We start from the raw sequence: 12,811 nt of genomic DNA on the forward strand, positions 1-12,811 counted from the left end.
GAGGAAGGATAGAAAAAATATAAAGTTGTATCAAGAAAATAAGATAGTAATAATATCAAGAAAATAAGATAGTAAGAAGCACAATTTGATTTGGGGGGATGGGAATATGCAAAGATTTTGTTGTAAGCTTTTTTTCAAGCATATCTGTTCTTTTCAAGTACACTTGGAAAACAGTATCATCATAAACAGAGTAGAGTGCTTAGGTTAAAGTTTATCCTTCATTCCTTTCTCAGACAAATCTTTAATTACATTAGGTTACATGTGAGTGATTAATTGCACTATTACTGTATATAGACCATTTCTGTAGCCTTGGTGTAAAAGAGGTTGGGAGAAACAAGCTTGGCTGCTCCCAAGCTTTCTCATTCCCCTTCTTCAGGGCTACAGCCTTGTGGAAAAGAACCTTGCAAGAGAACTAAATTAACTGAATCAAGAAGATAGTGATTTATAGCTCTCTGCTTTTTTGCCCAGAAAAACACAAATGCTCAACTGCCATTATTGCATTTTTTTCTTAAATAATTGCGCCCCATTTCGTCTAGGAGAAAATGGGAGCTTATAAGTTCTAATAGATTTAAATAGTTTGTGTGCTACTGATTCAGTCTGGGAACTGCAGTGGGATCATTTAAGTATCTTTGAGACTATACCAAAATGCACATGTTTTGAAACAGTGTAGTGCATCTTGGAGAGCTGAGGTATTTAGTTCAAATATTTATATCAGAAAATTGCACTTAGTGATTAGCTTTTCTATTTTTTTCCTGTTAAAGTATAGTAGGATGAAACCATGCTGTTTAATGCTCTGAAAATAATTTATTAGATATTTTTTTTAAACCTACTGGTAAGTAACATTAAATAAATAGGATTTTTAGATGTATTTCTAGAATAGCTTTTAAGGGAAACACTGAAAAACTGATATGAAATCAACTGAGTTCATCAGAGAAATGCAAGGCCTTGTTACCTCAGGGTGTACCAGGGAATAATTATCTATTGTCATAGGGTATTGAAATGATAAAAACTGTGATCAAATTCACTAAAAAGTATTATTGGGCGGGAATGCTTTTGACTAATAATTTTTTTTAACATAGAGTTTGGTTTATATGAATACTGCAGAAATATTACACAAGTTAACTGAAGGAATCTTGTTCTACTTCCATTATAAATACGACTCCCAACTTAAGTCAGAGAAATGGTATAAACATTATTGATAAATAGCTGGTTCCAAAAAGTTTTTTTTCATTGATAATGTTTGAATTTCCAGTATTTATGCCTATAAAAAGGTAAAAAGCTGTATGTTAGTAGGAATAATAATGTCCAGTTTTGGTCTATTGCTTTCCTTTGTTTCCTTCTAGTTCTGAAAATAATGTGTTAGACTGTAAAAACAGTACACTGCCTGAAGAGCCAAATGAAGACAGAAACTTTAATTGCTGTAAGTATCTCTATACCACTATAACTTCTTATCTTACTACAGTAGCAATTAAAGCATCTGAGTAAGATTCTGACATCTAAAGTACGCTTGGTAATTATTATTTTTAGCAGAATGTATTATTTATTGAATTTACTGAATTGATTTCTAAAGATGCACTGTAGTCCTAGTGACTTTATCATAAAATAAATTTTAAAGTGCTTTTTTCATTCTTTTATGGGCTGCATGGGAGTTTGCTGTGGAGCTTCTTCAGCTTACCTGGTATATCTCTGAAAATACTCATAGAGAGTACAAATTTTGCTTTTATTTCCTATGAAACAGGAAATAAAACAGTTCTGTAAAAACATATGAATCTAGAGCTGTCAAAAGTCCACTTGAGCAAAATCTGACCTTACTAAATGAATTTTGTCCTCTTGGAAAATATTGTTTTGTTTTCATGAAGCTATATGGAGAATAGATTTGTAATCTAATTTGAATCACCTAGCCCTTCCATTTATATTCATTTCTCATATTATATTCTGAGATGTAATCAACGACTAATACAAAATTCATAAAAATTCATTAAAATAAAATGTATTTACCTTAATCAATGAAACGGTTTACAACTATTGTGGTGATTTATGAAGAGCTTTCAAAGTGAGCTTAGCTTCAGATTGGAGCTACAGAGATATTTATTATGGTGTTTTAGGTTTGTAGGAACCTAAATGTATGCTTTCATTTCTTGTAGAAGTGTAATTCTGCTTTGAGAATAATTTTTCGTTCTTCTCTCTGTAACACGGCAAACGAAACCTAAATAAGAGTCTTCTACATTTTTTACACACTAAACTGAGGAAACATTGCTGTTAAGGGGCAAGAGTACTCCTAAGTGGAAAGCAGGCATCAGGAAATACATGCTTGCATTTTTGTTTTTTCTTGGAGCAGCCACAATAAAAGGCTGCTTTTATTAAATCTGAATCATTTACTAAATATGCCTTCTTTGGCAGTTGTTTAATTTTTCATAATCCAGGGAGTAGGTAAGGAGGGAGGGTTCTCACAAGAGTCACTGTTCCACAGATTGAAGTACTTTGGATGAGGAACACTTGAACAGGAGACAAGTTTGGGAACTATTGCCTTAAACAGTAAAAAAAAAAAAAAAAAAAAAAATTTCCCCTTTTTTTGGAAGGGGAAAAAAACCCCCCCCCCCCCCTTTTTTTTTTTTTTTTTGTTCTTTGCAGATTCATATGCAACTTAGCTGTTGGCTGAAATGTGAATGTTAGGAAATTCCTTTTGTTTGGAAAATGCTTTGAACTATGGAGAGAAGTAGTATTTGGGTTTGGAGGTGGTGATGATTACAGTTTTCTTTAATGAAGATCTTGGTGTTTGGGAGGGAGATGGTGAATCATTGGTATTTAATTAACCAGAGTTTGGAGTAGGTTTCTTATGTAGCCCTTCTTGAGCATGATGGGTTGGACCAAATAAGTTGCAGGGGACCCTTCCAGCCTCAACCATTCTATAGTTCTGTGATCTGTGTTCATTTCAGTTATCTGTACTTCTGCTTTTCAGTCTGTTGACCCTTCTACAGTGTTTGGCAGCCAAGGCTGAACAAAAGTCAAGCTCTAAAGCTTTCTACATTACCCAAATTTGGTTAGTAGGGGAAAAACACTCACTGAGAGAGTAGCCTGAACCTTCCAGATTCACCTGTAAGATTCTTAATGTCTTAGAAAGAATGTAATTTGTCAACAGAATGCTTATTTGAATGCAGTGCAAAAAAAAAAGCAAGCTTGACAGAACTTAGTTATTATTCATTCTGGAGAATTTCATATTATAACAACATGTTTCTGCTGCTGAGGGCAAGGCAGTTCGTTTGAATAGTATTAAATGGGAGTATTAAAGAGGAGTTATGTAGTTATAGGCTGTAAATCTTTAAAGAGTTTTTTTTTTTTTTTTGATAGCGAGAACAGTCTGTTTTCTCTGATTTTGTTTCAGTACATGCAATAACAATACTGCTAGCAAAATCTGTTAAAATAATACAGCATGCAATATTGTAGCAGATTTACACAAGTGTTAACTTTGGAGTACCTTTAATGTTAACTGTTGCTATATGCTGTTTACAGTATCCTAGGCAGATGCAGTATATTATGTCTCATTCTGTTATATCTGAGCAACTGTTAAAACTTCTTAAACAGCTGACCAGTCCAGCCTCCTGCATGAGTTCTTCAGTCCCGTGGAAAAACTGTTCTTGGCCGGCAGAAGTTCTGCAGACTTAGAGATTCACTTCCTTCCATTTTATCTGGAAAAACGTTACTGCACTGTCATTCTGGTTAATGAAATGGTAAGAATGGAAGCTGAGTTCTTTAAGTGGTTTTCACGTGATATTCTAGTCAATTAGGAAAATCACTTCTGTAAAGCTTTCAGATGTTTGAGGTGATCTATGTACAGACTTATGGAAATGAACATGTTTTCTCTTTCTGTATTATTTGGTTTTTTTTCTGGTTGAAGTACAATATTTCTATAATTCTGTCAGGCAAATGTTGTTTAAGAAGATCAGAAGATTGTGTAAGGCTACAAGTTTTAGCAAAGAAATTTAAACCAAAATTCACCGCTTTTTTATACCCACAAAACAAAAACATTAACCTGTTATACATGTTGTACATGAATACTGGCTCTTTACAGTTTTTCTTGATTCATGTAGTCTGAGATTTGCTTTGTTTTTAAATGAAATTGATTTAATCAAATTACCAAAACCTATTTTTGATCAACTTTCAGAGCTTTACATTTTCAATACAGCTTTTTTGATGTTCCTGTAATCCCATGTCTCAGTGGCCACAACCTTCTTATTTCTCTCTTTTCACCTCTTTAACCTCAGTTTTGTCATCAGCTATCAATGTTTTTCAACACTCTGTTGTTTGTCTAATCTTCTTTTATGTGTTGATCTCAAGGCTTGCATTCTGTTTCTTACATCCACAATATAACCTCTGTGTTTCAGCGTTTGCTCTGTGCCATTACATGTATCTGCTATTCTGTTTGCTTTTTTTTATTTTTTTTTTTGAGATTTGTTACAATACATCCAAAACTACATGAATTATTATTTTTTTCCTGCAGGTCCTTAGCTTCCATGCTTTTCCTTTCTGTAGAGCAAGAAATTACTGCTAGTGTTCAGTATTTGTATGTTTGGTGTTTCTTTTTATTGTTTAACCATAAATTTGGTTATAGCTCCTGGCCATTTTTATTTTTTCCATATTTTTTAAAGGAAAATAAGACCAATGAAATGATGCCTAAGCCTGTTTATCTGACCCTATTCAATATCTAAAACCACTGGCAATTTTTTTTAAAAAAGAAAGCCATATGATTGAAAGCTTTAAAGATCATACAGTTCAGTTGTGGTTTAACTGTGGTAGGCAGCTAAGAACCACTCCCCTCTGCAGTAGGATGAGGGAGAGAATCAGAAAAGTGCAAAAACTCATGGGTTGAGATAAAAGGCAGTTTAAGAGAGAAAGCAAAAGCTGCTTGTGCAAGCAAAGCAAAATAAGGAGTTTGTCCACTACATCCCACTAACAGGCAGATGTAAGCCTGTCAAACCCAAAAAAGCAGGGCTCATCATGGGTAACAGTTTCTTGGGATGATCAGTGCTATCACTCCAAATATCCTCTCTTCTCCTTTCCCTCCAGTTTTACTGTTCAGCATGATGCCATATGGTATGGAATATCCCTTTGGCCAGCTTAGATCAGCTGTCCTCGTTCTGTTGACTCCCAGCAACTTTTGCACCCATGGCTGCTCACTGGCAGGGCAGCATGAGAAGCTAAAACGTCCTTGGCTCTGTTTAAGTGCCACTATGCAACAGCTAAGACAACTCTGTGTTATTACCACTATTTTCATGAAAAAAAACAAAACATCATATAAGCCTCTACAAAGAAAATTACCTCTATCCCAGTCAAAATCAGAACAAATTCTTGAGTTTCTTGAAAAAACAAATTATCTTGAGAGAGATAAGTAATGTTTTGTTAATGCCAAGTCAGACAGTAAGTGTGTACTGCAGCCTTAACTTATTGAGACCATAGAATCACCTCCACAGAAGTTCTATAAATGCCCCTCTGTCAGAAGGTAGCTATTTTTGTTCATAGTTCTGTGAAAAACAAAACAATCCAGTGCTTAGCATCATTCAAAAAGATATTTTTTTTAGTGGAAGAAATAATTATCAAAATTGGAACCCTCAATATACCCATACAAAGAGCTGTAGAATTCACATCTTGAACTTTGTCTGCAGTTCTAGTCATTCCAGCAAACAACATAATAGGAATCAGGGAGAAAAAAAGAGAAGTAAGAATGACTGGAATTATTGCAATGGTTTGTTTGTGGTGGAAGATACTAAAAAGGTATTAATTTCTTTTAGTTAGAGATGTTTTAGGGGACGGGAAAGGTGTGAAAAGCTAGGGATATTTTGAAGAAGGTTAATAGATTGTGGTAGGAGATGCTTCATTTGTTTCAGTTTGTAGCCTTTTATATACAATAGTTAATTTATATAAGTCAACTGTCACAGAGCACTTTGGGTGATATAGGCTCTAACTAATTCAAAAGAAATTACACAGACCCATGAAGGTTAGATCAGTTATTTTTTATTCAGCGTAGTGATCTGGATGTAGTCTATAAATAGGAAGTACTCTAACCTACTAGTTTCTGAGGGCAGGTCTGAGAAGGATCATTTTCTACGTGCTATGATTTTATAATACTCCTTTAAAAATCTGCTATTGGTGTTCTCTCACTTTGTTTCTTTATTAGAAACAGAAGTATATACCCTGACTGAAAATTTGAGTCTCACGCTACATTAGGAATAGAGCCTGAAAAATGTTATTTAATGATAGAATCATAGAATAATTTAGGTTGGAAAAGACCTCTGAGATCAAGTCCAACTGTTAAACTAGCACTGCCAAGTCTACTGCTAATCCTTGTGCCTAAGCACCACATCTACACATCTTTTAAATACCTCTAGGGATGACAACTCAACTGCTTCCCTGGGTAACCTGTTACAATGCTTCAATGATCAGCCCTCTGGTCATCTTCGTGGCCCTGCTCTGGACCCTCTCCAACAGCTCCACATCTTTCCTGTACTGGGCACCCCAAAGCTGGATGCAGTACTCCAGATGAGGCCTCACGAGGGCAGAGTAGAGAGGGACAATCACCTCCCTCTCCCTGCTGGCCACCCCTCTTCTGATGGAGCCCAGGATACCATTGGCCTTTCGAGCTGCAAGAGCACACTGTTGGTCAGGCATGATCTTCCCTTGGTAAAGCCATGCTGGCTCTCTTGGATCACCTGATCGTCCCTCAAGTGCCTTAACATGTCTTCTAGGAGGATCTATTCCATGATCTTCCCAGGCACAGAGGTGAGGCTTACTGGACTGTAGTTCCCTGGGTCCTCTTTCCTCCCCTTCTTGTAAATGAGAGTGATGTTTCCTTTTTTCCAGTCCCTGGGGAGTTCACCTGGCAGCCATGACTTTTCAAATATGATGGAGAGAGGTTCAGCAACCACATCAGCCAGCTCCTTTAGGACCTTGGGGTGCATGTCATCTGGCCCCATGGACTTGTATACATTCAGTCTCATGAGGCAGTCTCAGACTTGCTCTGCCCTTACAGTAGTGGGGGATTTATTCCCCTAGTTCCCACCTAGAGGTCCAGGGATACAAGCTTCAGGGACATGAGAAATACCAGAATCCTAGGTGCTAGTGAAGACTGAGGCAAAGAACTCATTTAGTACCTCAGCCTTATCCATAGCTGTTGTAGCCAGTTCTCCTTTCTCATGTACCAAAGGAGGTATGCTCTCTTAGGCCTGCCTCTTATGGCCAATGTACCTGTAGGATCCCTTCCTGTAGTTTTTAACATCCCTCACCAAGTTTACTTCCATCTGTGCCTTGGCTTTCCTAACCCCTCTCTGCAAGTCTGGACAGCATCCCTGTATTCTCCCCAGGTGACACGCCCTTGTTTCCACAGCTGGTAAAATCCCTTCTTTTCCCACAGTTTGACCTGCAGGTCCTTGCCAAGCCATGCCGATTTCCTGCCTCCCCTGCCTGCTTTCTTGTTCTGAGGGACGGAGAGCTCTTGTACTCTCAAGAAAGGCATCCTTAAAGAGCAGCCAGCTTTATTACGCTCCTTTGTCTCTAAGGACAGCTTCCCAAGAGATCTTGCCCAACAATTCCTTAAGCAGCCTAAAGTTTGCTCTCCCAAAGTTCAGGGTCCTGACCTTGCTCTTTGTCAGGTCCATGTTCCTTGAGATCATGAACAGAAAACAGGATTTGCATTTTATGTCGATCAAAAAGCAAGATATCTTGAAAGCAAGGAGGGAAATTGGGAAGTTTGTTCATACATATAAGCACATTGATGTCAACAATGACAAGAAAAGTAACTGGTAGTAGAATGGCAACCTAGCAACGAGTACCTTCATGAAATTAATTGTAAGTGCTGTGTGTTTGTAAGTAGCCCTTATGGAGCCAAAACGCTGTATCAAACGGGAATAATTTCTCTTTAAATTGGCTCCCAGGAGTGGCTATTAGTTTATATGTGGGAAACCAATTTTGCTGTAGGATTCTTTAATCCCTCTCAAGGAAGATTTCTCTGAACTCTTGAACTAAAAAAGGAGAGAAAGTGCCATCAGAATTGAATAGGTTTCCTTCTGCTGGGTCAGAAACATAACTGCAGTGTTGCAAGCCTTAGTGTAAATATTCGATGAAGCCTGGAATAAAATAAAAAACAGACTCATCTTCTGTTATTGACGAATATTAGAGTGAAAAAATTGTATAGTTTGGCAGATGAACTAAATGATATAAAGAATTGTTTTCCTCTTATATGGAATGAAGAATAAATGACAGAAATTCATTTTTAAGGCAGGATTTTATGGAATGTTGTTTGTGGGAAATACAAGAGATGACCTTCTGTGACAAATTATATGTTTTGTTGCAGCACCATTTGATCCCCTACATTGCAATCTATCAGTAAAGTGATCCAAGAAATTTTGCAGTAATTAAAAAATGCAGAAATTAAAAAAGCAATAATATTATATGTACTAAATTTCCTGGTAGGTATATAAGTACCTAATTTAGACATTTTTTAGTTTGGGGATGTCCTTTTCTTATTTTTTTTTAATGATACTTTCTTTCTCTTTTAATTGAACCTTTTATTTTTTTAAATTTCTTCTATGATTCAAAGTGTTATTTCTCTGATCATTAATTTATACTTTATGACAAATTACTATCTTTCTTTTTTTTCTAGACCATGTTTATGTTGGCTTTCAAGTTCCTATAAGGCTTTAATTTTTTTTTTATGAAATAAGTAAGGTTTGCTAACTTATTTTCTTCTTAGTGGATAATTTGTACCTGATGCTAGCCTGCTTTGACTTCCACTCTTGTTTGCTTTCTAAAAAAGTGTTACTGGCTCAAAATTACAGTTGTTAACAGTGAAAAGCAATCAAGGCAACTGGTATATATGTTTAATTATATATGGCTATAGCACATAATTAGAATGTATTTTGTCATTGTCTGTATGGCTCAAAGTATTGTCATTCAGTTAAAATATATGGGGACTTGAAAAGGATTCAACTTCTTGAAATTTTTTTTTTTCAGATTTAATAATTAAAGAAACATGATTATCATACCAGGGTTTGAAACAATAATTTGCTTTTATTTGAATGTAGTTCTGAAATAACGGTTCTTCTGGGATTGCAAATTGTTTTTTGCCATTTGTTCTTTGTGAGTTGCTTTAAGAATTATGTGTTTCTGTGTTTCAGATTGGAGAATTTGTATACCTTGTAGAAGGAACAGGTGATACACCTTTGCCTTCAGAGCTGCTTCCCATGTATAGTCCAAATGTTTTGCATGTTAGCAGTACATTAGAAGGTAAAGTACATGGATGGTGGGAGAGAAAAATAGAGCAAATCAATCTACTTCACAAATATTCTTTAGTTTCCACCCATTTTTGCTAAAATTTGTTAAATACGTCTGGTATAAGCAGTTGTTTATAGTGCAGTGTAACTACGAGACATTTACTTTAACGTTGTCCAGTACCTTCTCTTCAGTGCAGAAGTTAGCTAGTTTTTAGCTATCGTATTCAACTTATGTGTAAAGTTGTTTTCAATATAGTTTATATCAATATTTTTTCATAATTTCTCTTTTTTCTACTTCAGAATGTAGGTTATAGTCAGATGTACCAGGGCAAGTCATCTTTGACTAGAATTTTTCTAGTTTTATAACATGTTTTGTATACAGTATCGTGATTTTACAGATAATCCAGTAGTTTTGTCTTCACCCAATGATGAATTGCTGCCAGTCCTATTTCAGAAAGAGTGTGGCTGTTATTTGAGATTCATATACTTTATGTTCAGAGACTAAAGAATGCAATACACATTAGGAAGTTATGTAACTGTTCTTCCTGTTGCTTGTTAAGAAATGTTGATTCTGACAGTAACTGATCTGGAAATGATTATTGCATATACAGTCTGTTTCACTGATTGTGATTCAGACATACTTCTCCATGACTGAGTCTTAGATGTGTGAGTAATTTTGGGTGTGCAAATTTTAATATGTTTGGGGCTTTTTTTTTTCAAGATGTTCTCTGACGGGACAGTTTTAATGTGGTAAAAATCAAACATGACATGTCTAGGTCAAATAAGGCATTTAGGTAACTTGAAACAATTTCTAAGCCACTGCTTTTGATGCACCTCTAATATTATGTATTCAAGCATTTTAACTATTTTTATGAGAAGAGAAAGGAATAGTCTGGATTGTATAATCGATCTATAATTTTATCTTACTTCAAACTAGTATCTTTTCTATGCTTGATATAAAAATATTGTAGTGATTATATACTGACAGTTTCTACAACATACTCAACCCTAAAAAAATCAAGGTCTCTTGCACACCCTTATGTGCAAGTTATGCAGAGACTTGTTTTTGTATGGCCATACACTCATTAGGTTGAGTACATCTCATTATGGGTCAACACAAAATAAAAACTGTTATCAAAGGTAAAAATAACTGAACAGTCATAGTATGTTACAGTCTTGGTTTTCAGTAGCTGTATTTTCTTAATTGTGATTTTGTTGTGTTTTCAGTGGGAAAGCCAGTGTTCTACAGATTGATGAGACACAGAAATAGATCTCTATTATGAATAGCAGTGATATGTAAAACATGTAATGTGCTCTAGACTTTACCTGGAAGTTCCTAGCTACTACAAGCTCTTCCTTGATTTTAACCCTAGAATTAGTCTGCTCAGGATCACATCCATGGGACCTTCATATCTTGTGATCTTCATATCTCAGCCATTTCAAGCCACTTTGGGCTGAGATTCAAAGAAAGCTGCTGTTGAGAATATTTGATTTTGTGGATCAGCTCCACATTGTAACAAGCATTCACCAAAAAAAAAGTAAATACAGAGACATACCTCAGTTATAAAAACTTCTCTGCTATGAATCTAAAGCTAACCAGAACAGTGCAAGATGATTTTAATTTATAGCATTTGCACGAAATAGCAGAAATACATTTCTCTCTTAAATGTAATCTGTTTCCCATCCTTTTCTGTACACCTTGCCTGATAAGATACCACATTCATTTTCTAAGATCGTTTGGTACCATGGTGTGCACAAAGGTTCTATCACACGCTTCTTTTCTTTCCAAGATGGTTTCTTACCACTTATATTTCAATTTGGGAATGTGAAAATGTTAAGTTGATTTAAGTTAAGTGTACATGCGTGAGGGATGAATAAACATTTGTTGGTATTTAGTTCAGAGAGCTTTGATGAGAACTGTGGATCTCAGAGCAATGTATTTGGAAAAATTTTGAATGTTGCCATCTCTAATTAGAATTATGTTGTTAGTGGTTCCTTTTTGGAGGGATGCAATGTCTTCTACAGGGACAAAAGGGTAGATATGTCTTATAGGTAGTGGAAAGACTTTTAAGTTTTGCTACTATTGCAATAGTAGTAAACTAGTGTAGGATTTCTGAATTTTCCATTTGTATTTCCAATTTTTATTTCCCTAGTATGATAACAAAGAAATTATAATGGAAATAAGTAGATAAGTAGCGTATAAGTGAATATCAAAGGAATTATGTATTCAGGCTTTTCTTTGCAGATTAAGGATTCTAAGTACTCTAGTACAGTTACAATACCAGTTGGGAATTTTTTTTTCTTTTCTTTGGCATGTGTTTTTATTGAAATAGGTCCAAGTGCAGTAGAGCCAGTTTTATATTTGAAATGTAGTCTTGGACAGACTCTTGAAGAAAAACTCAGGATTCCACTGATCAATGAATCAAGAGAAAGGGCTCTGGCTATTGTTGCTCAACAGCAGATGTCAACTATTGAATATGAAAGAAGAAAGATCACAGGAACTCTGGATAGCAGCAGTGTCCGAGCTGCAGCTGCATTGCTAGGGCTGTCCAGAATACAGGTGAGAAAAATCAGAAATCTGATCCTGGAATTAATTAGTTGTTCTTGTTTTTAGGAATGAATTTCTAAAATGAATGAATTTTAAAGTTTCAGGAAACAGTGTAATGGAGTTAGGTTTTTTTACATGTTCTGTTATCTGACAGTTACTAATCCTTGTTGCCCTCAGATGTTGCAGAAGCTACTTTCTCACTCACGCTACTAAGAAGTGCTTCTTTTTTTCAAAATCTTTGCTGCAGTTAAACAGAACATTGATATTTTTATTTCAGTTATCTTCTGAAAAATATGTATAGATTAAAAAAGCTTTCATGTTCTATGTAATTATTTGTATTAGCATTCTTTCTTATGCTCATTTTCTTAAGAAATGAAAATTCTCAAACAGTATTTTTTATATTTATTTTTTATACAAACAGACTTGTTTATATGAAGAACAAATTGAGGAACAGGAAAGACTTTTTCTCTTTTTGCAATCAATACACAGTAATTTTGGAAAGCTGCAAATCTTCCTTAAACTATAGCTCCCTATCTCTACATAATTCCTAGCTAGGGATATTTTCCCAAGAAATCAGCATCTTGAAGGAAAAAAAATTCTCCCTTGATAGTCCAGTAAACCTTCAATTACTGTTTGTGAATAAATGCAATAATGCCAAACCAAGCTTTTCTCTTACATAGAATTAAAATATAAATTTATATGCATTTTGACAAAACTCTGGGTTTTATGGTTTAATTTCCCATGTGGCAAATTGCTGAGAAGCTGTATATTATTCCAGTTTTCCAATTGGACATCTCCTTGAATAGGGTTCACCATGCTGCATGATTACCAATACTAGGGGAAGAAAATTTTCCCTAATGTCTTGATATTGCTTAATGTATGTGTTTTGCTTACAGATAAATTTAGAAAGTAGTACATAGCAAATTAAATGAGGAAAATACAAAGTAGATTTGTTATTTGTTTGTCACGGGACATGTAATCTGGACTCAAATATTGTTAT

At 35.2% G+C, this 12,811-nt stretch overlaps 1 protein-coding gene across 8 annotated transcripts in view; it reads left to right on the plus strand.

The window, feature by feature from the left end:
* CFAP47 (cilia and flagella associated protein 47) overlaps positions 1 to 12,811 on the plus strand; it is a 280,469-nt gene that overhangs the window by 113,907 nt on the left and 153,751 nt on the right. For all 8 annotated transcript variants that reach the window (XR_002442056.1, XR_002442057.1, XM_021408018.1 and 5 more), the window contains 4 exons: positions 1,344 to 1,420; positions 3,583 to 3,728; positions 9,168 to 9,276; positions 11,597 to 11,823. Coding sequence is in view for 6 of the 8 variants with exons in the window: in XM_021408018.1 (XP_021263693.1) it covers positions 1,344 to 1,420; positions 3,583 to 3,728; positions 9,168 to 9,276; positions 11,597 to 11,823 (559 nt within the window). In the remaining 2 variants the exon portion in view is untranslated. The remainder of the gene's footprint in view (positions 1 to 1,343; positions 1,421 to 3,582; positions 3,729 to 9,167; positions 9,277 to 11,596; positions 11,824 to 12,811) is intronic.

This window comes from Numida meleagris, chromosome 1 (genome assembly GCF_002078875.1).
Source record: "Numida meleagris isolate 19003 breed g44 Domestic line chromosome 1, NumMel1.0, whole genome shotgun sequence".
In the NCBI taxonomy this organism is placed as follows: domain Eukaryota; kingdom Metazoa; phylum Chordata; class Aves; order Galliformes; family Numididae; genus Numida; species Numida meleagris.